At 47.8% G+C, this 26,717-nt stretch overlaps 1 protein-coding gene across 3 annotated transcripts in view; it reads left to right on the forward strand.

Moving 5' to 3' along the window:
• VIT (vitrin) overlaps positions 1–26,717 on the forward strand; it is a 293,710-nt gene that overhangs the window by 177,585 nt on the left and 89,408 nt on the right. For 2 of the 3 annotated variants that reach the window (XM_063917914.1, XM_063917915.1), the window contains exons 10-17: positions 5,720–5,776; positions 10,466–10,516; positions 12,765–12,833; positions 12,916–12,984; positions 22,363–22,431; positions 22,517–22,585; positions 23,684–23,755; positions 23,851–23,919. In XM_063917914.1, coding sequence (XP_063773984.1) covers positions 5,720–5,776; positions 10,466–10,516; positions 12,765–12,833; positions 12,916–12,984; positions 22,363–22,431; positions 22,517–22,585; positions 23,684–23,755; positions 23,851–23,919 — 525 coding nt within the window. The remainder of the gene's footprint in view (positions 1–5,719; positions 5,777–10,465; positions 10,517–12,764; positions 12,834–12,915; positions 12,985–22,362; positions 22,432–22,516; positions 22,586–23,683; positions 23,756–23,850; positions 23,920–26,717) is intronic. The other variant, XM_063917916.1, reaches the window with a different exon arrangement.

A 26,717-nucleotide genomic window follows, 5' to 3' on the forward strand; every position in this document is an offset into this window, starting at 1 on the left:
GCTGGGACTCCGTAGGGACCATGGGGAATAGCGGCTCCGCAGGAGACTGGGCACAACTAAAGTAAGCTTTAGGACTACCTGGTGTGCACTGGCTCCTCCCTCTATGACCCTCCTCCAGACCTCAGTTAGAATCTTGTGCCCGGCTGAGCTGGATGCACACTAGGGGCTCTCCTGAGCTCCTAGAAAAGAAAGTATATTTTAGGTTTTTTTATTTATTTATTTTCAGTGAGATCTGCTGGCAACAGACTCACTGCTACGAGGGACTAAGGGGAGAAGAAGCGAACCTACCTGCTTGCAGCTAGCTTGGGCTTCTTAGGCTACTGGACACCATTAGCTCCAGAGGGATCGAACACAGGGCCCGACCTCGATCGTCCGGTCCCGGAGCCGCGCCGCCGTCCCCCTTACAGAGCCAGAAGCAAGAAGATGGTCCTGAAAATCGGCGGCAGAAGACTTCGGTCTTCAACAAGGTAGCGCACAGCACTGCAGCTGTGCGCCATTGCTCCTCATGCACACCTCACACTCCGGTCACTGATGGGTGCAGGGCGCTGGGGGGGGGGCGCCCTGAGCAGCAATATTAACACCTTGGCTGGCAAAAAAATCACAATATATAGTCCTAGAGGCTATATATGTGAAAAATACCCCTGCCAGAGATCCATAAAAAAGCGGGAGAAAGTCCGCTGAAAAAGGGGCGGGGCTATCTCCCTCAGCACACTGGCGCCATTTTTCCCTCACAGCTCCGCTGGAAGGATCGCTCCCAGGCTCTCCCCTGCAGTTTCAAGACTACAAAGGGTAAAAAAGAGAGGGGGGGCACTAAATTTAGGCGCAGCAGTATATATATAAGCAGCTATAAGGGAAAATCACTCAGTTATAGTGTTCATCCCTGTGTTATATAGCGCTCTGGTGTGTGCTGGCATACTCTCTCTCTCTGTCTCCCCAAAGGGCTTTGTGGGGTCCTGTCCTCTGTCAGAGCATTCCCTGTGTGTGTGCGGTGTGTCGGTACGGCTGTGTCGACATGTTTGATGAGGAGGCTTATGTGGAGGCGGAGCAGATGCCGATAAATGTGATGTCACCCCCTGCAGGGCCGACACCTGAGTGGATGGATAGGTGGAAGGTATTTACCAACAGTGTCAACTCCTTACATAAAAGGCTGGATGACGTAACAGCTGTGGGACAGCCGGCTTCTCAGCCCGCGCCTGCCCAGGCGTCTCAAAGGCCATCAGGGGCTCAAAAACGCCTGCTACCTCAGATGGCAGACACAGATGTCGACACGGAGTCTGACTCCAGTGTCGACGAGGTTGAAACATATACACAATCCACTAGGTACATCCGTTGCATGATCTCGGCAATGAAAAATGTGTTACACATTTCTGACATTAACCCAAGTACCACAAAAAAGGGGTTTTATGTTTGGGGAGAAAAAGCAGCCAGTGTTTTGTTCCCCCATCAGATGAGTGAATGAAGTGTGTGAAGAAGCGTGGGTTCCCCCGATAAGAAACTGGTCATTTCTAAAAAGTTACTGATGGCGTACCCTTTCCCGCCAGAGGAAAGGTCACGTTGGGAGATATCCCCTAGGGTGGATAAGGCGCTCACACGTTTGTCAAAAAAGGTGGCACTGCCGTCTTAGGTTACGGCCACTTTGAAGGAGCCTGCTGATAAAAAGCAGGAGGCTATCCTGAAGTCTGTATATACACACTCAGGTACTATATTGAGACCTGCAATTGCCTCAGCATGGATAGTGCTGCTACAGCGTGGTCTATTACCCTGTCAGGACAGGGATACTATTTTGCTAACCATAGAGCATATTAAAGACGTCGTCTTATATATGAGTGATGCACAGAGGGATATTTGTCGGCTGGCATCCAGAATTAATGCAATGTCCATTCTGCCAGGAGGGTATTAGGGACCCGGCAGTGGACAGGCGATGCTGACTTTAGAAGGCACATGAAGATTCTGCCTTATAAGGGTGAGGAATTGTTTGGGGATGGTCTCTGGGACCTCGTATCCACAGCAACAGCTGGGAAAGAAAAATTTTTTACCTCAGGTTTCCTCACAGCCTAGGAAAGCACCGTATTATCAGGTACAGTTCTTTCGGCTTCAGAAAAGCAAGCGGGTCAAAGGCGCTTCCTTTCTGCACAGAGACAAGGGAAGAGGGAAAAAGCTGCACCAGACAGCCAGTTCCCAGGATCAAAAATCTTCCCCCGCTTCCTCTGAGTCCACCGCATGACGCTGGGGCTCCACAGGTGGAGCCAGGTGCGGTGGGGGCGTGTCTCGGGAACTTCAGCGACCAGTGGGCTCGCTCACAGGTGGATCCCTGGGTTCTGCAAGTAGTATCACTGGGATACAAGCTGGAGTTCGAGGCGACTCCCCCTCGCCGTTACCTCAAATCAGCCTTGCCTGCTGCCCTCGAGGGGAGGTAGTACTGGCGGCAATTCACAAGCTGTACTCCAGCAGGTGATAATCAGGGTACCCCTCCTTCAACAAGGCCGGGGTTACTATTCCACAATGGTTGTGGTACCGAAACCAGACGGTTCGGTGAGACCCATTCTAAAATTGAAATCCTTGAACACTTATATACGAAGGTTCAAGTTCAAAATGGAATCGCTCAGGGCGGTTATTGCAAGCCTGGACGAAGGGGATTACATGGTATCACTGGACATCAAGGATGCTTACCTGCATGTCCCCATTTACCCTCTTTACCAGGAGTACCTCAAAATTGTGGTACAGGACTGTCATTACCAATTCCAGACGTTGCCGTTGGTCTGTCCCCGGCACCGAGGGTATTTACCAAGGTAATGACCAAAATGATGATACTCCTTCGAAAAAAGGGAGTTATAATTATCCCGTACTTGGACGATCTCCTTATAAAGGCGAGGTCCAGGGAGCAGTTGTTGGTCGGAGTAGCACTATCTCGTGAAGTGCTACAACAGCACGGCTGGATTCTGAATATTCCAAAGTCGCAGCTGGTTCCTACGACGCGTCTACTGTTCCTGGGTATGGTTCTGGACACAGAACAGGAAAAAGTGTTTCTCCCGGAGGAGAAGGCCAAGGAGTTGTCATCTCTAGTCAGAGACCTCCTAAAACAAATACAGGTGTCGGTGCATCAATGCACGCGAGTCCTGGGAAAGATGGTAGCTTCTTACGAAGAAATTCCATTCGGCAGGTTCCATGCAAGGATCTTCCAGTGGGATCTGTTGGACAAGTGGTCCGGGTCGCATCTTCAGATGCATCGGCTGATAACCCTGTCTCCAAGGGCCAGGGTGTCGCTGTTGTGGTGGCTGCAGAGTGCTCATCTTCTAGAGGGCCGCAGATTCGGCATACAGGACTGGGTCCTGGTGACCACGGATGCCAGCCTCCGAGGCTGGGGGGCAGTCACACAGGGAAGAAACTTCCAAGGACTATGGTCGAGTCAGGAGACTTCCCTACACATAAATATTCTGGAACTAAGGGCCATTCACAATGCCCTAAGTCAGGCTAGACCCCTGCTTCAACACCAGCCGGTGCTGATCCAGTCAGACAACATCACGGCGGTTGCCCATGTAAACCAACAGGGCAGCACAAGAAGCAGGATGGCGATGGCAGAAGCCACAAGGATTTTCCGATGGGCGGAAAATCATGTGTTAGCACTGTCAGCAGTGTTCATTCCCGGAGTGGACAACTGGGAAGCAGACTTTCTCAGCAGGCACGACCTCCACCCGGGAGAGTGGGGACTTCATCCAGAAGTCTTCCAAATGATTGTACACCATTGGGAAAGGCCACAGGTGGACATGATGGCGTCCCGCCTCAACAAAAAGCTAAAAAGATATTGCGCCAGGTCAAGGGACCCTCAGGCGATAGCTGTGGACACTCTGGTAACACCGTGGGGGTACCAGTTGGTGTATGTGTTCCCTCCTCTGCCTCTCATACCCAAGGTACTGAGAATAATAAGAAGGAGAGGAGAAGAACTATACTCTTGGTTCCGGATTGGCCAAGAAGAACTTGGTACCCAGAACTTCAAAAAATGATCTCAGAGGACCCATGGCCTCTGCCGCTCAGACAGGACCTGCTGCAGCAGGGGCCCTGTCTGTTCCAAGACTTACCGCGGATGCGTTTGACGGCATGGCGGTTGAACGCCGGATCCTGAAGGAAAAGGGCATTCCAGAGGAAGTCGTCCCTACGCTGATTAAAGCTAGGAAAGAAGTGACCGCAAACCATTATCACCGCATATGGCGAAAATATGTTGCGTGGTGCGAGGCCAGGAAGGCCCACCGGAGGAATTTCAGTTGGGCCGTTTTCTGCACTTCCTACAGTCAGGGGTGACTATGGGCCTAAAATTGGGTTCCATTAAGGTCCAGATTTCGGCTCTGTCGATTTTCTTCCAGAAAGAACTGGCTTCACTGCCTGATGTTCAGACATTTGTTAAGGGAGTGCTGCATATTCAGCCCCTTTTGTGCCTCCAGTGGCACCTTGGGATCACAACGTGGTGTTGGATTTCCTAAAGTCACATTGGTTTGAGCCACTAAAAACCGTGGATTTGAAATATCTCACGTGGAAAGTGGTCATGCTGTTGGCCTTGGCTTCGGCCAGGCGTGTGTCAGAATTGGCGGCTTTGTCATATAAAAGCCCTTATATGATTTTCCATATGGATAGGGCAGAATTGAGGACTCGTCCCCAGTTTCTCCCTAAGGTGGTATCAGCTTTTCATTTGAACCAACCTATTGTAGTGCCTGCGGCTACTAAGGACTTGGAGGATTCCAAGTTGTTGGACGTAGTCAGGGCCCTGAAAATTTATGTTTCCAGGACAGCTAGTGTCAGGAAAACTGACTCGCTATTTATCCTGTATGCACCCAACAAGCTGGGTGCTCCTGCTTCAAAGCAGACTATTGCTCGCTGGTTTTGTAGTACGATTCAGCTTGCACATTCTGCGGCTGGACTGCCGCATCCTAGATCAGTGAAAGCCCATTCCACGAGGAAGGTGGGCTCTTCTTGGGCGGTTGCCCGAGGGGTCTCGGCTTTACAACTTTGCCGAGCAGCTACTTGGTCGGGGTCAAACACATTGCTAAATTTTACAAGTTTGATACCCTGGCTGAGGAGGACCTAGAGTTTGCTCATTCGGTGCTGCAGAGTCATCCGCACTCTCCTGCCCGTTTGGGAGCTTTGGTATAATCCCCATGGTCCTTACGGAGTCCCAGCATCCACTTAGGACGTCAGAGAAAATAAGATTTTACTCACCGGTAAATCTATTTCTCGTAGTCCGTAGTGGATGCTGGGCGCCCATCCCAAGTGCGGATTGTCTGCAATACTTGTATATAGTTATTGTTAACTAAAGGGTTATTGTTGAGCCATCCGTTGAGAGGCTCATTTATATTTCACACTGTTAACTGGGTATAATATCACGAGTTATACGGTGTGATTGGTGTGGCTGGTATGAGTCTTACCCAGGATTCAAAATCCTTCCTTATTGTGTCAGCTCTTCCGGGCACAGTATCCTAACTGAGGTCTGGAGGAGGGTCATAGAGGGAGGAGCCAGTGCACACCAGGTAGTCCTAAAGCTTTCTTTAGTTGTGCCCAGTCTCCTGCGGAGCCGCTATTCCCCATGGTCCTTACGGAGTCCCAGCATCCACTACGGACTACGAGAAATAGATTTACCAGTGAGTAAAATCTTATTATTTCTCTGCAACTTTAATGTGTTCAAGATTAAGCTTTAATTAATGAGAGCTAATCAACATAAATTGTTTTAAAGTTGCCAGATCGCCAACAACATATTCAAGTAGTCGTCATATCCCCAGAAGTAATCCAGGTGAGAAACGTTCCTTTAATGTCAGATGCAGACCTGTACAATGCTAATATTTATCATGCACTCAGCTGAGCACATGGGCTCTTAAAGGTTGCACTGTCACAGGGTCTGGTGACAGCTGGTGCGCACTCTACATTCCTCCCCACACGCCAGAGGTGTGCCTGTCCGAAAAGGGTGTGTGGACTAATATAAGGAGTGTGGCCTAATGGGAAACCCCTGTTACATCACTCCAGGGGCGTGTCCAGCATCCCCAGAGATGCTGTGCTGCCCCGGGCTCCTGTCACTGTGCAGGTGTGATAACCCACTAGTATTAGGTATGCAAGATCTGCAGTCACTGTGTATAGTACATCACCCTTACCTTGCCCCGGCTGGTCATGGTTTCAGGCACAGTTACCAGAGGGTTCCCTGAAGAATCAGGTCTTTAACTACAAGTACATTGTGGGTGTGGACTACAGGTGTCGGTGCAGCGCATAAAGAATTGGGCGCCAGCCCATCTCAGATAAACAGCAAAAAGTTTATTCAAACATCAAACAGGGATATTGCAGGGATAACTTGTGAACACTCCTCCAGCACAAAGCATGTTACAGTGGATCACACATCAGGGCACCTCCTCCAGCGCATCGCTTAGTCGCAGCGGCATATACATAGCAAACAGCATTACGTACCAGGGCATTCTGTGACCAGTAGTGCTACACATCAGGTGACCGTCTCTCTCTCTCTTACTTAGCGAGGATTCTTTTCCTTGGGGGCGCTTACTCACGCCGCGTGGCTTTCCGACCACTTCACCCAGATACCTCTCGAGATACTTTTCCATGGGGGCGCTTACTCACGCCGCGTGGCTTCCGACCACTTCACCCAGATACCTCTTGAGACTCACACCATTAGCACACTTTTCTCCTGGCATCACCCTTTCGCTGGATTCTGCATACTGCTGCTCTCACACTGCGATGTCTCCCTCTGTCATCAAGTGCTTTGCTGTGGCTGGCATCACTCCCCACCTAAACATGTGGGGAGCCCTCACTGGGGCTACATCTTTCTGGCTAAATTCACCTCACTGTCTGCTCACTCTCCTCACTGACTGTCCTCTCTTCACTGACTGTCCTCTCCCTAGGCTGCTGCAGGACAACCTTTTTATAACCCTGCATTCCCAGGTACACATTCTATCTGGGATTTCCCGCTCTGTGTTTCCCGCTCTCAGTTTCCCGCTCTGAGTCTGCAAATGAGTGAGTCATGCCCTTTGCATTTTGCAGACTAATCTGTATAGCTATGAGCTGTGCTGTTAACTCCTTCTGTGCTGCAAGCCGTAGGCTGCTGGCACAGTGCTATGCAACTCCAGCAAACATTTTACTTTTATTAAAGTCATGCTGGCACCTGTAGTGCCACAGTTGATTTGGGCTGCAGTTTCAGGGTATCACATGCACCCCTGCTGAAATCTTGCGTGTCCTCACGCAACAGCAGTTTTCAACATAACATATAATGACAGTACATGTGCCAAAAATCAACAATCACATATTCAGGAAAACATGGCATGTCAAACATCACATTACATACAAATCACATATTCTGTTGCGGTTTTCAAATGAGTTACAGTCCAGAGTCACATGTGATAGTAAAATGTTCCAGACATCTTGTGGCAATTGCGCCAAACACAGAACCTGCCCTCGCCTGCCCTTGTCTCCCCCCACGTCTGGGTCAAAAGAGACAGGTGGCTCTCGTGGGCCCCTCCCATTAAACAAGTTTCTCCAACTTTAGGAAAATAGATATAGGGGACTACATTCCCCTTGCGATCCTTGGCTCTTTCGGACACTCAGAAATGGCCAAACACAGTGCCCCCAAGGGTGTTGCTCCGACCGGGTGCACTGCATAGTCCCGATGTCCTGTTACATGAGTTCCACCTCCACAAATATTGCCCTTAGAGCCCCACGTTGGTAACCATGGTTGCTCGTATCCTGTTCGCGGACGCCAAATGTGATAACCCACTAGTATTAGGTATGCAAGATCTGCAGTCACTGTGTATAGTACATCACCCTTACCTTGCCCCGGCTGGTCATGGTTTCAGGCACAGTTACCAGAGGGTCCCCTGAAGAATCAGGTCTTTAACTACAAGTACATTGTGGGTGTGGACTACAGGTGTCGGTGCAGCGCATAAAGAATTGGGCGCCAGCCCATCTCAGATAAACAGCATAAAGTTTATTTAAACATCAAACAGGGAGATTGCAGGGATAACTTGTGAACACTCCTCCAGCACAAAGCATAAGTTACAGTGGATCACACATCAGGGCACCTCCTCCAGCGCATCGCTTAGTCGCAGCGGCATATACATGGCAAACAGCATTACGTACCAGGGCATTCTGTGACCAGTAGTGCTACACATCAGGTGACCGTCTCTCTCTCTCTTACTTAGCGAGGATTCTTTTCCTTGGGGGCGCTTACTCACGCCGCGTGGCTTTCCGACCACTTCACCCAGATACCTCTCGAGATACTTTTCCATGGGGGCGCTTACTCACGCCGTGTGGCTTCCGACCACTACACCCAGATACCTCTTGAGACTCACACCATTAGCACACTTTTCTCCTGGCATCACCCTTTCGCTGGATTCTGCATACTGCTGCTCTCACACTGCGATGTCTCCCTCTGTCATCAAGTGCTTTGCTGTGGCTGGCATCACTCCCCACCTAAACATGTGGGGAGCCCTCACTGGGGCTACATCTTTCTGGCTAAATTCACCTCACTGTCTGCTCACTCTCCTCACTGACTGTCCTCTCTTCACTGACTGTCCTCTCCCTAGGCTGCTGCAGGACAACCTTTTTATAACCCTGCATTCCCAGGTACACATTCTATCTGGGATTTCCCGCTCTGTGTTTCCCGCTCTCAGTTTCCCGCTCTGAGTCTGCAAATGAGTGAGTCATGCCCTTTGCATTTTACAGACTAATCTGTATAGCTATGAGCTGTGCTGTTAACTCCTTCTGTGCTGCAAGCCGTAGGCTGCTGGCACAGTGCTATGCAACTCCAGCAAACATTTTACTTTTATTAAAGTCATGCTGGCACCTGTAGTGCCACAGTTGATTTGGGCTGCAGTTTCAGGGTATCACACAGGAGCTGGCATTTTGGTGTCACCAGCACTGAGAGTGACACCCAGGTGTGGCCCGCACCCCCCCCCCCTTGTGACGCCACTACCTGTACTTAACCAAACAAATGTAAGTACGCCATCATATACCACAGGCTGGCACTACCATTGGACCTAAAGTGAGAACATCTTAGGGACTACTAAAACACTGAATAAGTGATATCATTTCGCTAATGGGCTGGCCACATTTTATCCCTGATAAGCACAATTTGTTCTCGTTATGTGCCTCAATAATAATAATAATGAAAAAAAAAAATGTCAGGGTGTGTATCAAAAATCTCTTACGATAAGAGTCCATGCCTGCACAGAGAAACAGTAAAGTCATTGCTAACAAAGTTTTAAACTGCAGTTAAATTTAAACTATTTAGTAAACATTCTTAGCTTATGTAATAATAATAATTGTATTTTCCTTACCAAACAGCTGTTACCATAACACCATTATCAGTGGTTCCCAAACTGTGTGCCGTGGTACTCTGGGGTGCCTTGGAGAAAATACAGGGGTGCCCATATTTGTTAGTCCAGGACCAATTCAAATTATTTATGGTCAATGGAATAGGCAAAGCCAGTGCTTTTTGTAGGGCCAGGTGAGCCGTACAATTGCACAGGGCGCCAGTGGCCATGGCCACTGTCTGCTGCAGACAGTATTCCATGCAGTCTGGCCGTCCGCATGGAATACTGATGAAAATGTCCCTCCCAAAATGGCCACCACCTCAGAGGATACACTTCTGAAGGATGCTAGAGGATGCGGCAGCCATTTTGGGAGGGACATTTACTAGAGACTAAAGGAGGCAGGCGGGAACAGTGGTTCACGGAAGTGGTGGGGCTGCTGACTCGTGCACATGGGGAGGGGATCGGGTAGGACTCAGATGCTGCAGCTAGAGGCGGCGGCGACGACATCATGAAACCCCTGACAATGAGCAGGTAATGTGGCATGATTTCTATGGGGCATTACTATGTGAGGCATAATTTATTGTAAGGGGCAGTATTGTGTAGGTGTAAGGTTCAGTAGTCTTTTCCTGCAAGACCACGCCCATTGCAGTGAGGCCATGCCCCTTTTGTGGGCATGCAAGTATTTTATTTTCCAATGTCTATGGGGTGCGGGGGTTTCACATTTTTAATGTTCACACTGGGAGTCACATTGTCTGGAAATGGCCCTGATGTGGATAAACAGAAGTTTATCCTTTCCCTCACCACATACCTGAACCTAAGGCTGACATATAAACACAATTTACTTAATGTAATATTTTTTTCTGAATTAGAAACTTTTGGCCTTGGAGTGCTGTGAAAAAGATTCTGATACTCTAGGACGCTGTGATTCAAATAAATTTGGGAACCACTGACATATATAATAAAATGTACAATATTTAAAGTACTATTGCTATATTGATGAAATTCACAATTTCATAGGCTTTTCAATTTTATGATCAGCTCTACATTGCTCAATTTGCATATACCCCTGGCAGTATGTGATGTTACCTGTGTCCTGTACAGTGTTCAATGGATATACTGTATATTCTTAACTTTTGCCAATATCATGACATTTTTTTATGTTACACTTTTGACAGGTGCCAGTAGGATTCAGCAGATTTTAGCTGAAAAGAGCCAATCAAATCCTAGTAAGTAAACAAAATAGGGTGTGATTCTGAGTGACACACATGTTCAGATGCGGCCATATCTAGTGGGTTTGTTAAGCAATCTGCACATGCCCAGCAGGGCTGCATGCACCCTTTCTAGGACTTATAAACAGAACTCTGTCTTTTCTCTGTTTCCATTAAATGGGCATGAGTGGGTGGTAAACAGGATGGCAATCAAGTGTATGTATAAAAGAGAAATGTTCCTCAGGCGTGTTGTTGGTATGTCATCAGAGTTACTATTATTCTTCTGAGTCATGTGTATGTAAAGTGGATGCCAAGTTTTGTAGTACCAGCATCTAGCATGCGGGAGGTGTACCTGCCAATGAAGGTGATGACAGTTACCTTCATTGAAAGAACAATGGGGTGGTCGATCACATAAATACATACGTGTCAGAATATGGGTGTATAGTCGCATTAGCCGACAGTTGTGTCTGAGACTAGGGGCGGATTGGGAACTAAAAGTGGCCCTGTAAAATTTTGCAGAATGGGCCCAACATGAGCAGTACAAGAGGTTTAACATACGGTGTAGCTATGGCAGCATCACTGAATGGCAGAGTTGTTGTACTGCAAAGATGGAATAACAGAATGAATGGGGCCAATGCAGTGTACTGAGTGCGGTGGGCTGCCTGTCATGTGAGAAGGGGGGGGGGGGGGGGGGGCAGAAGACAACACACAAAACAGGCCCCACAGACACATCGGCCTACCAGGTATCTTCCTGGTGAGCCCTATGGCCAGTCAGCCCCTGTCAGTGGGTGTGCAAGCTATATGCCCAATCAAACACTAATCCAGAGTTTATTAGGCAGGATCAGGGGCAGGTTGCAGAACTAACAGGCATTGCTCTGTGGGTGCATAAGTACCCCAATATATGTACTGCCACTGCCACTACCCATGTGGATACTTGCCATTTTTTCAGTCATATGGACGGGTAACACATGCACACCCAGTCAGTTTTAGGAGTTGGCTCTGCTGCTCACAGACTGGGTCCACCTGCTCAGTGCAATGCCAGATGAAGTAATCATCCAAAGAGGGTCAGTTACCAGAAAAGTCAACATAGAGCAATCAGCACACAAGCACCCACCAGATAGCAGGGTGCAGCAGATTTGTGAGGTTTATCTCCTAACTCGGTGCCTGTTGCCTGTTTGTATGATATATCGTGTATGCCCTGGAACTGAGTGTAAATAAGTACAAGCAGGGTTCCATGGTTCACCTCCATCTACAGCCCACCCCTCCTGGTACTCACATATGCTGTGGCTGTTGGACAGCATTCATCCCTTCCTCAGGTCCCAGTAGCTTCCATTTCCGGCACAGCGTATGTGATGTCATGCTGTCACCGCTGTTGAAGTGAAGAAGAGCCATGAAGAGGCGCAGGAGAGTGCCAAAAACACTTGCACTGGCTGTGGCTCCACTTAATGTGATGATGGGGGGGAAGGAGGTGGCATGGTAAATGAGTTCCACCACCTCTCCAGGACTACTTTAAGCCCTGAGTACAAGCAGGATCAGTACGAGATCACGGCGGTCAGGAGACCAACGCCGGGTGCCTGACAGCCGGGATACCGGCGGCAAGCGCAGCGTGTCCACTCGCGGTCTCGCTGCACTCACCACGCTTTGGGCCCAGTGGCAACCTTCAGTGGCCACAGGTTTCTATTCCCCTCTGGGTGGTGGCGTGGATCACCACCCAAGAGGGGTAACCAGCCGTCGGTCAGGACTCCGACCACCGGTATTTCAGCTGGTGTCGGAATTCCAGCGTCGGTATCCTGACCGCCGGGATCTCGACAGGTGGTCAATTGATTGCCTCCCGTACAAGCAATGCAAAGTTGTATTCATTTCAATCACAGCTAAGGGGGCTGTAATGGGGCATTCTCATGTAGACAAAGCGAGGGCATGTTGGTGCAGCTGTGGGCTATGCAGCGATGGATAGAAGCATAATTAAGACAGTTTCCAGTTGTATCACTTGCACCAAGTACATGTGTGTGCCTAGATTATTAGGTCCACACTATTCTACTGTTCCTCACTCAGCATTTATAGGAGTAAATATCCTGTATTTCTCTTAATGGAAGAATAAATATTAAAATATTGTTATTTTACACAACTAGATCATTGGCAATAATTTGTACATCTTCTTATATATTTCTGTAAGCAAATTCGAATAATTATACAATTCTTATTTTGAATGTAAGAAATAATTTAAGCAGAATCAAATTTGGACCATACATAAGTTTCTGTTTTTAAGGTGTGGCAAGACGTGACTGGAGTAGTCCTAGTCGAGTAAATGTCCCAGTTGTACAACGCAGGCCAGCAGGTATGGTAATAATGTGAAACTATACAAACTGATGTTTTCTGATTCATTATCTATAATAATAGTAACCCTTTCACACCCATAGTTCCGGAGAGAAGTAATGTGGCACCAAATACGGGGCATAGCTGGTCATCAGACACGCGTGATTCTCAAGGTATAGGTCTGATTTGTTTCACTTGCTCACAGTAAATATAATAGTGGTATATTTGACTACTAGCATTCCACAGCAATGGCATAAGGGGCCTAGGGAGTCATTCTGAGTTGCTCGCATGCTGCAACTTTTTGAAGCCCATGCGATCAACTAGATGCCGCCTAGATGGGCGAGTGTATTTTTGCATAGCAAGGCTGCGATCGCTTGTGCAGCCGAGCTATGCAAAAACATTTTGTGCAGTTTAGGAGTAGGTCCTGACTTACTCACCCACTGTGATCACTGCAGCCTGTCAGGTCCCAGAATTGACGTCAGACATCCGCCCTCCAAACGCCTGGACGCGTCTGTGTTTTCTGCTCCACTCCCAGAAAACAGTCAGTTGCCACCCCAGAACGCCTTCCTCCTGACAATCTCGTTGCGATCTCGGCAGCAATCGTTTTCCTCGTTGATTCAGTCGATGCCCGGCATTCCCCGTCGCGAGCAGCGACGCGCCTGCTGCGCAAGCGCATTCCGGACCCGTTCACACGGCTGCGAAAAAAAGCAGCGTGCGAATGGGTCGGAATGACCCCCCATGTGCACTGCAGATATAACATGTGCAGAGAGAGTTAGATTTCGGTGGGGTGTGTTCAAACTGAAATCTAAACTGCAGTGTAAAAATAAAGCAGCCAGTATTTACCCTGCACAGAAACAATATAACCCACCCAAATCTAACTCTCTCTGCACATGTTATATCTGCCCCCCCCCCCCCCCTACCCCCCTGTAGTGCACATGGGGCCTAATTCAGAATTGATCGCAGCAGCAAATTTGTTAGCCGTTGGGGAAAACCATGGGCCTAATTCAGACCTGATCGCTAGGCTGTGTTTTCGTACAGCCTGCGATCAGGTCTGAACTGCGCATGCATATGCACCGCAATGCGCATGCACGTCGGTCTGCTGCGACGGGGATCGTCGGGCAGCGACGGGATGTGCGAGAAAAGCAATCGCACGGGTGATCGCAAGGTGACTGACAGGAAGAGGCCGTTTGTGGGTGGCAACTGACCGTTTTTAAGGAGTATCCGGAGAAACGCAGGAGGGAACAGGTGTTTGAAGGGAGGGTTTCTGACGTGAGCTCAGGCTCCGGTCATTGCACTGGAAGAGTAAGTCCTGGGCTGTCCAGAGACTGCACAAACTTCTGTTTGTGCAGCTCTCCTGCACTTGCGATCGCACCCTTGCACAGCGATTTCCCTCTCCCCTTGTAGGCGGCGACTATCTGATCACAGGGATGCAAAAAACGCACCCTAGCGATCAGGTCTGAATTAGGCCCCATGTGCACTGCAGGAGGGGCAGATATAACATGTGCAGAGAGGGTTAGATTTGGGTGTTATTTACACTGCACAGAAATAATAACCCACCCAAATCTAACTCTCTCGGCAAATGTTATATCTGCCTCCCCTGCAGTGCACATGGTTTTGCCCAACTGCTAACAAATTTGCTGCAGCGATCAACTCTGAATTACCCCCAAGGGCAGAAGGCTAAGGTCCATAAAATTAAGTGAAAGTACCTTCAGATGAGAATAGATATTTAATTCCAAGAGATACAGACCTGTGCTCCCTCATCTTTCTGTGATCCATTAGTAAGTTCAAATGGATTGTGGCAGCAACTAGTCGCACTTGGCCACAAATAGTCTCAGGGTGCGTACTCACAATGCATTCCAATGAAAGTGAGCACCACTATGGGCACACTATTCGCTGCAAATGATTTGCATTTGCTGCAAATAACCGCACAGATGTGCTAGGACTCACCTGTAAAATAAATCATAGTTGCCAAGTTTATGGCTCCGGGAGAGGGCAGCCAGGGTGACACAGCAGTGGGCATAGCTTAGCAAAGGGGGCGGAGATGAGGCATGACGCGGCATTGGGTGAGGTGCGTCTATGCACGTTCGCATCCCAGTAGTCACGCCCCCGCTTGCTGTACAATGCTGGCATTGTACAGCAGGGGTCGTAGCTATGGTGATGTAATTCAGTGTGAATCGAGTCATGAGACACCCGACCCGCCCACTTTACTCGGTAAGTAGCACGGGACTTGGCTGCTCATTTGCCTCACACAATTCATGCTGCGTGGTGTATTGAGGCTGAATATATGAGAACACATCTGTACTTGGTCGGGTCTGAAAAACAGGAAAAATTTACAGGGAAAAGATAATAAAAACTATCAGGGTCAGTTGCAACAATTACAATGATTTATGTATTAGGTAAATTCGAACCCTCTGTTCACAATAAGCATGTGCCCAAGCACCTCTCTCATACCTTCCATCATTTGCAGAATGAGGCACAACTGTGCACACCAAAGGCATGCGCCCGAATTTAGAAGGCGGGGCCTCATGGCCAGGGGGCTGGGCCCGCATTAGCAGCACTTCCCACGAGGCCATGCCCCATTTTCGCTGCTGTGGGGGCATGCCCAGCACTCTGTGAGCTGCTGGCCATGCCCTCTGCCCCTCTCTCCTGGTGAATAGATGCTGTACACATGCTAAGCAGAGCAGCCAGTGAGATTCTCCCAACTGACCCCCCACCACGGGCATCTGCAACCTGCAGATGGGACACCGGGACAGTCCCCCCGCAATTCCTGGGCTGCATGTAATGAAGTCCGAGTTGGCCAGTGGTGCGGTCTCCCAGTCGAACGCTGACATTTTTTAAAGTGGCAATCATTTGCAAGGTATGGTTTTGTTTTAGTGTGTGAAGCATTTTATTACATTGTTCAGAGTGGGTCTGGAAAGCAGTTCTCCATTTAAGAAGTTTATTTAAATTATAGAACAAGACTGCCAGTACTGAGTTAGTGAATAATGTATGTCCTTTTGTGGAGTGCCAAAAAATTGGGTATCACAGATGTTCCCTTCACACCGCCAGTACCTGAAACATTCTCTTTCATTTCAATAATCTCCTTACACAAACTTTCTCTAACGTCCTAGTGGATGCTGGGGACTCCGAAAGGACCATGGGGAACAGCGGCTCCGCAGGAGACTGGGCACAAAAGTAAAAAGCTTTAGGACTACCTGGTGTGCACTGGCTCCTCCCCCTATGACCCTCCTCCAAGCCTCAGTTAGATTTTTGTGCCCGAACGAGACGGGTGCAGGCTAAGGGGCTCTCCTGAGCTGCTTAGTGTAAAAGTTTAAAGTAGGTTTTTTATTTTCAGTGAGACCTGCTGGCAACAGGCTCACTGCACCGAGGGACTAAGGGGAGAAGAAGCGAACTCACCTGCGTGCAGAGTGGATTGGGCTTCTTAGGCTACTGGACATTAGCTCCAGAGGGACGATCACAGGCCCAGCCATGGATGGGTCCCAGAGCCGCGCCGCCGGCCCCCTTACAGAGCCAGAAGACTGAAGAGGTCCGGAAAATCGGCGGCAGAAGACGTCCTGTCTTCAATAAGGTAGCGCACAGCACCGCAGCTGTGCGCCATTGCTCTCAGCACACTTCACACTCCGGTCACTGAGGGTGCAGGGCGCTGGGGGGGGGGCGCCCTGAGACGCAATAAAAACACCTTTTTTGGCAAAAAATACATCACTTATAGCTCCTGGGCTATATGGATGCATTTAACCCCTGCCAATTTTTCCATAAAAAAGCGGGAGAAAGGCCGCCGGGAAGGGGGCGGAGCCTATCTCCTCAGCACACTGGCGCCATTTTTTCCTCACAGCTCCGTTGGAGGGAAGCTCCCTGACTCTCCCCTGCAGTCCTGCACTACAGAAACAGGGTAAAACAAGAGAGGGGGGGCACTAAATTGGCATATAAATATATACAGCAGCTATATTAGGGAAAAACACTTATATAAGGTTATCCCTGTATATATATAGCGCTCTGGTGTGTGCTGGCAAACTCTCCCTCTGTCTCCCCAAAGGGCTAGTGGGGTCCTGTCCTCTATCAGAGCATTCCCTGTGTGTGTGCTGTGTGTCGGTACGTTGTGTCGACATGTATAAGGAGGAAAATGGTGTGGAGGCGGAGCAATTGCCTGTGTTAGTGATGTCACCCCCTAGGGAGTCGACACCTGACTGGATGGTCTTATGGAAAGAATTACGTGATAGTGTCAGCACTTTACAAAAGACTGTTGACGACATGAGACAGCCGGCAAATCAGTTAATACCTGTACAGGCGTCTCAAACACCGTCAGGGGCTCTAAAGCGCCCGTTACCTCAGGTCGATACAGACACAGACACGGACACTGACTCCAGTGTCGACGGTGAGGAAACAAACGTATTTTCCAGTAGGGCCACACGTTACATGATCACGGCAATGAAGGAGGTTTTGAACATTTCTGATACTACAAGTACCACAAAAAAGGGTATTATGTGGGGTGTGAAAAAACTACCCGTAGTTTTTCCCGAATCAGATGAATTAAATGAGGTGTGTGATGAAGCGTGGGTTTCCCCCGATAAAAAACTGCTAATTTCTAAAAAGTTATTGGCATTATACCCTTTCCCGCCAGAGGTTAGGGCACGTTGGGAAACACCCCCTAGGGTAGATAAGGCGCTCACACGCTTAACAAAACAAGTGGCGTTACCGTCTCCTGATACGGCCGCCCTCAAGGAACCAGCTGATAGGAAGCTGGAAAATATCCTAAAAAGTATATACACACATACTGGTATTATACTGCGACCAGCAATCGCCTCAGCCTGGATGTGCAGTGCTGGGGTGGCTTGGTCGGATTCCCTGACTGAAAATATTGATACCCTGGACAGGGACAAGATATTATTGACTATAGAGCATTTAAAGGATGCATTTCTATATATGCGAGATGCACAGAGGGATATTTGCACTCTGGCATCAAGAGTAAGTGCGATGTCCATTTCTGCCAGAAGAGGATTATGGACGCGACAGTGGTCAGGGGATGCGGATTCCAAACGGCATATGGAAGTATTGCCGTATAAAGGGGAGGAGTTATTTGGGGTCGGTCTATCGGACCTGGTGGCCACGGCAACGGCTGGGAAATCCACCTTTTTACCCCAAGTCACCTCGCAGCAGAAAAAGATACCGTCTTTTCAGGCTCAGTCCTTTCGTCCCCATAAGGGCAAGCGGGCAAAAGGCCACTCATATCTGCCCCGGGGGCAGAGGAAGGGGAAAAAGACTGCAGCAGACAGCCTCTTCCCACGAACAGAAGCCCTCCCCCGCTTCTGCCAAGTCCTCAGCATGACGCTGGGGCCTTACAAGCGGACTCAGGCACGGTGGGGGCCCATCTCAAGAATTTCAGCGCGCAGTGGGCTCACTCGCAAGTGGACCCCTGGATCCTGCAGGTAGTATCTCAGGGGTACAAATTGGAATTCGAGACATCTCCCCCTCGCCGGTTCCTGAAGTCTGCTTTACCAACGTCTCCCCCCGACAGGGAGGCGGTATTGGAAGCCATTCACAAGCTGTATTCCCAGCAGGTGATAATCAAGGTACCCCTCCTACAACAGGGAAAGGGGTATTATTCCACGCTGTTTGTGGTACCGAAGCCGGACGGCTCGGTGAGACCCATTTTAAATCTGAAATCCTTGAACACTTACATAAAAAGGTTCAAGTTCAAGATGGAGTCACTCAGAGCAGTGATAGCGAACCTGGAAGAAGGGGACTATATGGTGTCGCTGGACATCAAGGATGCTTACCTCCATGTCCAAATTTGCCCTTCTCACCAAGGGTACCTCAGGTTTGTGGTACAGAACTGTCACTATCAGTTTCAGACGCTGCCGTTTGGATTGTCCACGGCACCCCGGGTCTTTACCAAGGTAATGGCCGAAATGATGATTCTTCTTCGAAGAAAAGGCGTCTTAATTATCCCTTACTTGGACGATCTCCTGATAAGGGCAAGGTCCAGAGAACAGTTAGAGGTCGGAGTAGCACTATCTCAAGTAGTACTACGACAGCACGGATGGATTCTAAATATTCCAAAATCGCAGCTGATTCCGACGACACGTCTGCTGTTCCTAGGGATGATTCTGGACACAGTACAGAAAAAGGTGTTTCTCCCGGAAGAGAAAGCCAGGGAGTTATCCGACCTAGTCAGGAACCTCCTAAGACCAGGCCAAGTGTCAGTACATCAATGCACAAGGGTCCTGGGAAAGATGGTGGCTTCTTACGAAGCGATTCCATTCGGCAGATTCCACGCAAGAACTTTTCAGTGGAATCTGCTGGACAAATGGTCCGGATCGCATCTTCAAATGCATCAGCGGATAACCCTGTCTCCAAGGACAAGGGTGTCTCTCCTGTGGTGGTTACAGAGTGCTCATCTCCTAGAGGGCCGCAGATTCGGCATTCAGGATTGGGTCCTGGTGACCACGGATGCCAGCCTGAGAGGCTGGGGAGCAGTCACACAGGGAAGAAATTTCCAGGGCTTGTGGTCAAGCATGGAAACGTCACTTCACATAAATATCCTGGAACTAAGGGCCATTTACAATGCCCTAAGTCCGGCAAGACCTCTGCTTCAGGGTCAGCCGGTGTTGATCCAGTCGGACAACATCACGGCAGTCGCCCACGTAAACAGACAGGGCGGCACAAGAAGCAGGAGGGCAATGATGGAAGTGGCAAGGATTCTTCGCTGGGCGGAAAATCATGTGATAGCACTGTCAGCAGTGTTCATTCCGGGAGTGGACAACTGGGAAGCAGACTTCCTCAGCAGACACGATCTTCACCCGGGGGAGTGGGGACTTCACCCAGAAGTCTTCCACATGATTGTGAACCGTTGGGAAAAACCAAAGGTGGACATGATGGCGTCCCGCCTCAACAAAAAACTGGACAGATATTGCACCAGGTCAAGGGACCCTCAGGCAATAGCTGTGGACGCTCTGGTAACACCGTGGGTGTACCAGTCAGTGTATGTGTTCCCTCCTCTTCCTCTCATACCAAAAGTACTGAGAATCATAAGAAGGAGAGGAGTAAAGACTATACTCGTGGCTCCGGATTGGCCAAGAAGGACTTGGTACCCGGAAATTCAAGAGATGCTCACGGAAGACCCGTGGCCTCTACCTCTAAGAAAGGACCTGCTCCAGCAGGGACCATGTCTGTTCCAAGACTTACCGTGGCTGCGTTTGACGGCATGGCGGTTGAACGCCGGATCCTGAAGGAAAAAGGCATTCCGGATGAAGTCATCCCTACCCTGATCAAAGCCAGGAAGGATGTAACTGTACAACATTATCACCGTATTTGGCGTAAATATGTTGCGTGGTGCGAGGCCAGGAAGGCCCCTACAGAGGAATTTCAACTGGGTCGATTCCTGCATTTCCTGCAAACAGGACTGTCTATGGGCCTCAAATTAGGGTCCATTAAGGTTCAAATTTCGGCCCTGTCAATATTCTTCCAAAAAGAACTAGCTTCTGTTCCTGAAGTTCAGACGTTTGTCAAGGGAGTACTGCATATACAGCCTCCTTTTGTGCCTCCAGTGGCACCTTGGGATCTCAATGTAGTTTTGGGATTCCTAAAATCACATTGGTTTGAACCACTCACCACGGTGGACTTAAAATATCTCACATGGAAAGTGGTAATGCTGTTAGCCCTGGCTTCAGCCAGGCGTGTATCAGAATTGGCGGCTTTATCCTATAAAAGCCTTTACCTAATTTTTCATACGGACAGGGCAGAATTGAGGACTCTTCCTCAATTTCTCCCTAAGGTGGTTTCAGCATTTCACTTAAACCAGCCTATTGTGGTGCCTGCGGCTACTAGGGACTTGGAGGACTCCAAGTTGCTGGACGTAGTCAGGGCCCTGAAAATATATGTTTCCAGGACGGCTGGAGTCAGAAAATCTGACTCGCTGTTTATCCTGTATGCACCCAACAAGCTGGGTGCTCCTGCTTCTAAGCAGACGATTGCTCGTTGGATTTGTAGTACAATTCAGCTTGCACATTCTGTGGCAGGCCTGCCACAGCCAAAATCTGTAAAAGCCCATTCCACATGGAAAGTGGGCTCATCTTGGGCGGCTGCCCGAGGGGTCTCGGCTTTACAACTTTGCCGAGCAGCTACTTGGTCAGGGGCAAACACGTTTGCTAAATTCTACAAATTTGATACCCTGGCTGAGGAGGACCTGGAGTTCTCTCATTCGGTGCTGCAGAGTCATCCGCACTCTCCCGCCCGTTTGGGAGCTTTGGTATAATCCCCATGGTCCTTTCGGAGTCCCCAGCATCCACTAGGACGTTAGAGAAAATAAGAATTTACTTACCGATAATTCTATTTCTCATAGTCCGTAGTGGATGCTGGGCGCCCATCCCAAGTGCGGATTGTCTGCATTACTTGTACATAGTTATTGTTACAAAAATCGGGTTATTGTTGTTGTGAGCCATCTTTTCAGAGGCTCCTTCTGTTATCATGCTGTTAACTGGGTTCAGATCACAAGTTGTACGGTGTGATTGGTGTGGCTGGTATGAGTCTTACCCGGGATTCAAAATCCTTCCTTATTGTGTACGCTCGTCCGGGCACAGTATCCTAACTGAGGCTTGGAGGAGGGTCATAGGGGGAGGAGCCAGTGCACACCAGGTAGTCCTAAAGCTTTTTACTTTTGTGCCCAGTCTCCTGCGGAGCCGCTGTTCCCCATGGTCCTTTCGGAGTCCCCAGCATCCACTACGGACTATGAGAAATAGAATTATCGGTAAGTAAATTCTTATTTTTTGTTTTTTTTCAACATTAAATCTTTATTAAGATTAGACAGGGTAAACAAGGGTACAGAAAATAAAATGGGCGGTACTGTATGACAAATATGCAGGGAAAGGGGGAAGGACAGGTCATCCAAAGGCATCAAACAAATATATTAAATGTTTTATGTAAAACAAGCATCAACCTTCGTCAGGGTTTCGTTCAAATGAAAAGGAGGGCTCTGTGAACGGGAAGTGGAGATGGGGCACTGTTTCCTTCTGTACTTTTTGCACTGCCCCACAAATGTAGGCACTGTGATGTTCCCTCAGCCTGTGCATACTTCTGCACTCGGGGTAATGCATTTTTGGACGCAGCTGCTGTGTGCAAATATGCTAACTGCTGCAGGAGGCGTCTTTAGTAAATAGACCCCCTGCTGGCTTCTGTGATCCGCTGCTGTGTTCCACGACTCAGCATAGGATCACTTGCAAGAACACTGGCCATCTAAGTAACACTCAGGTTACTCACATGGCCTTGGCACTACCCCTACCCTTTCCTCAAATGGCCATATCCTGTAAATCAGGATATGGCCATGTGACAATGCAAGACCCATTCTGTGCATGCGCAGTCCTCCTGCAAACCATTGGATTTGTGTACAACTCGGAAACAGATCCTTAGTCAATATCTAGGCACACTAGCACCAAGGAGGGACCAAACTGCATTGTGGCCCCATTATGCGCTATATACGTGACCTTCAGTGTTTCAGGCTATAAAAGGTACAAAATGCTTCTGAACTTATATATAAAGTAACTGCATTTTACTTGTAGGTTTTCAACGACGTGACTGGCAACCTCCAAGTCGGGTAAATGTTCCAGTTATTCAACGAAGGCCAGCAGGTACTGTATAACAAAAACAAAAGAAACACCCATTATGCTATTAATGAGTATATGATCAACTAACCATTGTTCATTATCTCCATAGTTCCCGAGAGCAGCAATATTGCTCCCCCAGCTGTCCCCAGTTGGTCGGCAGAAGCGTATGAGCCTGAAGGTAAAACTGCATTTTTTCCCCAACATTAGCTAATTAGTTCGTTAATCATGAAGACAGTGAACCCATAAACAAATTATTTGTATATTGTACCTACGCTCTGCGCTACCAACTGGCGTGGCTAGAAGGGCTGTATAATGTGCCAGGAGGCTAGATGTACTGTATGTGGACACATGTGGACACATCTGTAGTTAACAAGTATTTGTAGTTAATTAAATTGTGTCCATGGATATAATAAAAATTTACATTTATTGCAATAAAATTACCATAAGTAGATCTCTACATAGGGGCAAAAATTAAATATAAAATAACACTATAAAGTAAACATAAATAGCATGATGAGCTATAAATGTAAAGCATTACCCCTTTCACCTGGTACTCATGTGCATAGCAACCATTCATTCTTCACCCCGACACCGCTGCGGTCTGTGTAGCAGGGCAGACAGCAATGGAGACTGCATGCTCCCTGTCCCGCAACCTCCTGACTGCCTGCAGGATGCTGCGATTAGGCGGTATGGGCATTGCTGTGAGCTGTTCTCGGGTTGGATGACCCAGGTTACCTGTTTATACTGCTCCTCAACACGGGTCCTACCTATGTTGAAACTCAGTTCATTTCCCAGGTCAAATTGCCCGGTCATATTTTGGGGGACGTTTCCAGTGAGGGTCGACCCGGCAATAACCTAGGATTTCGAGTTGGTGTTAAAGGGGTTATTATTTTGCTATTGCAGTTCCTTATACTGAATTATTTGACGTTTAACAACAACCCTCTCATCAGTGAACTAATTCATCATAGGGAATTGCATTAGTAAATGAAGTGGGAAGATTAGATGCAGAGCCTTCTTGTACATGGTGGAAGGGGCCGTATCATAGGGTTTGAAAAAGCAGCCCAGCGCTATGATCTTATACTTAAGCTGCAGTATCTGTGCTTAATACAGAAAATCTTAAATGAATGTGAAATCATGTGTGTGTACTTATTTATTCTATTCAAATTTTGCTGATCCCAAAAGATCAAATTAAAGTTAGAACCATTTTATGTCTAAAACTATAACTTTTTTTATGCAGCCATAGAGCATCATAATATAAGTTATTGATCTATTTTAGTGCTACCTAGACGTGACTCATTAAGCCCTAGCCAACGATTAAATGTTCCACCGGTACAACGCAGACCGCCAGGTATAATCATTATTATCACTGCTATATTACAGTTATACAACTTAGTACTATGTACAGTAACTATGTATCCGCTAACTTCAAATGAATATCTCTAGTTCCAGAAAGTAGCAACTTAGCTCCACCTGCTGGACCTCTCTGGCCTGTAGAAACACGGGATACTCAAGGTAAACCAATGTGTATCTATGGCAAAACTTTAAAGAATTATTCAGAGCTAGAAAATATGTTTGTTGTAATTACTAAACTGAATATAGTTGAATGCAAAATAAAAAATCTCCATCAGATAAATATTATATTAATACTGTTTGAAAAATATTTGTAAACTATCATTACAGTATTGTTCTTAGTAAGTTCATACAGCGCTTATTAATGCAGTCAATTTAAATGGCAAATTATTTTAATAAATTCAAAAGCTGTTTGTATAGGGGAATTCTGCATCTCATAGACTAAAGGCGTGTACACACTAAGCGATAATAGTAAACGACGTCGCTTATTTTGCCCTTCCTGAGCGATGCTGTTTACTATATTGCCCAGTGTGTATGCCGCTGCCGACGAGCGGGACTTTAACGACCCTAGCTGTCGGCCGTGCATGCAGCTCAATTTGGACTGTCCTCCACAGGCTGCATGCACAGCTCGGCCGAGGCGTGACGTCACTGAGCAATATCGCTGTCATATTGCTCAGTGTGTACGCACTGCCGCCGACCACCCCAGCCTGAGAGGAGAAACGCTAGGCGACGTCGCTCATAGAGCACATCGCTTAGTGTGTACCCACCTTTAGGGTGTTGTCACATGAGAGCATTTCCTTCTGTAAATAAATTGGTTTTGTTTCACAATATATACTGTGGCTTTACCAACTCTTAAAGTGCAGTTAGCAGCTTTTATGGCTAGCAGCAAACAGTTTGTGCCTCAGTTAGAGTGTGGAGCTTACCTAGCAAACTGTTTGGGGGGTGTTTCTCTTGGTTCCGGTATGAATGGTCGACCATGTTATGGTCGACAGTCATTAGGTCGACCACTATTGGTCGACATTGACATGGTCGACATGGACACATGGTCGACACATGAAAATGGTCGACACATGAAAGGTCGACATATGAAAAGGTCGACATGAGTTTTTTAACTTTTTTTTGTGTCATTTTTTGCGTAAAGTGACTGGGAACCCCAATTAGTGCACCGCGTCCCCTCGCATGGCTCGCTTCGCTCGCCATGCTTCGGGCATGGTGCCTTCGCTCCGCTACCGCTTCGCTCGGCACACTTTACCGTTCCAATCGTAGTCCACGTGGATCGTAAAGTATGGAAAAGTTCCCCAAAAGAATTTTTTTTTTTAAAACTCAGGTCGACCTTTTCATGTGTCGACCATTTTCATGTGTCGACCATGTGTCCATGTCGACCATGTCAATGTCGACCAATAGTGGTCGACCTAATGACTGTCGACCATAACATGGTCGACCATGTGAACGGATACCGTTTCTCTTGCCAGAGAAGGAAAAGACAGTTTTTACTTCAGGGTCGAATCAAGAGATGACGGCACATGTGCAGTCTCCCTGCAAACCCCCACCACCACCACTACTACACACACACACGCATGAGCCAAGTATTGTATATGGATAAATTGATTAATTGTAAATGGGTGATAGTGTTTATATATACATATACTACAAGATAGTCTTCAAAGGAATACAGGTGGCACTCTCCGGATTTTCAGTATGTATTTTAAAAGATAGATAATTAGAATTTCTTATCGCTTCTATTTATTGCAATAACAAATTATTAATTGCTGGAATTGTATTAAAATAGACCCGCAGCGACAGGGGCTTTAAAAGGAGCCCGTCCCTGAGGTGTGTCAGAAGTGAAGTGACCACTGTTGTGATCACTTCACACTTCTCCTTTGGGAGCTGGGCGCACCACTGCACATGCACGACCTGTGGATCCCTTGACCGGTAAATCTTGAGATCTGTAGCTCATAGGTTGCAATGGCTAATGCCATCTTGAAATGGCATTAGGTACCAGGGCCCAACCTTAAAAACAGTACTTGCTATACTTGTTACAATTACAAGTAGATTTGCAGCAATGCAGCATCACCTTCTGATGATTTTATGGCATGTTTTCCTCTCCCTATTTATTTATTGGGGGGGGGGGTCTTATTTGTATTCAGATTATTTTTTTATTTTAATCAGATGGTCCTTATCGTGGCGCTACTGATGTAGAACACTCAGATTGAGTGATATATGCTGTGACTGTGATGCACTTTTCCTACAGTACAGGCAATTGCTCCAGCAAGCACAGTAAAAGTGTCTTACTTTTGAATATTCCCACATACAAACATGTCATTGTATGGGTGTAGTATGTTATGCCGGCGCCGGTATCCTGACCACCGGCATGCAGGTAGCGGTGTGAGTGCAAAAGAGCCCCTTGCAGGCTCGCGCCACACTATTTATTCTCCCTCCAGGGGTGTCGTGGTCACCCCAAGAGGGAGAATAGTTGTCGGTATGCTGGCTGTTGGGATTCTGGCGTCGCTATGGTGAGCACCGGGATCCCGATAGCCGGCATATCAAATGCCTCCCCATTGTATTTGTGCTCTATTTTATTGTTCGTTTTCTGTTTTTGAGAAGTGGGGTACCTAGATACATTATAGGACAGACACTGCAACTTTAAAACGACAATAATGTAGCCATTCAATATCTAATGCAGCTGTGTGTTTCTAAGCCTAAGTATAATGGAGTGAGATTTGTTTTTCTTTAAAGGTTGCCGAAATCACTATCTTATGTCTTTTTAACTCAAGTCTCTCCTTTACAGTTTATACATAGACCAAGTTGATTTGGGCAATAGTACAGTGGCATCATTGATGCCTGGTGTATGGGTGCCATCTACATGGGCCAGATCAAACATGATTTGCATAGACAGAAATGCATTCACTTGACCTGGCTGCCCCATTTCTTCTGATGCTTTAGTATCTTGTGGCTGGTTT

Source organism: Pseudophryne corroboree, chromosome 4, assembly GCF_028390025.1.
Source record: "Pseudophryne corroboree isolate aPseCor3 chromosome 4, aPseCor3.hap2, whole genome shotgun sequence".
In the NCBI taxonomy this organism is placed as follows: Eukaryota; Metazoa; Chordata; class Amphibia; order Anura; family Myobatrachidae; genus Pseudophryne; species Pseudophryne corroboree.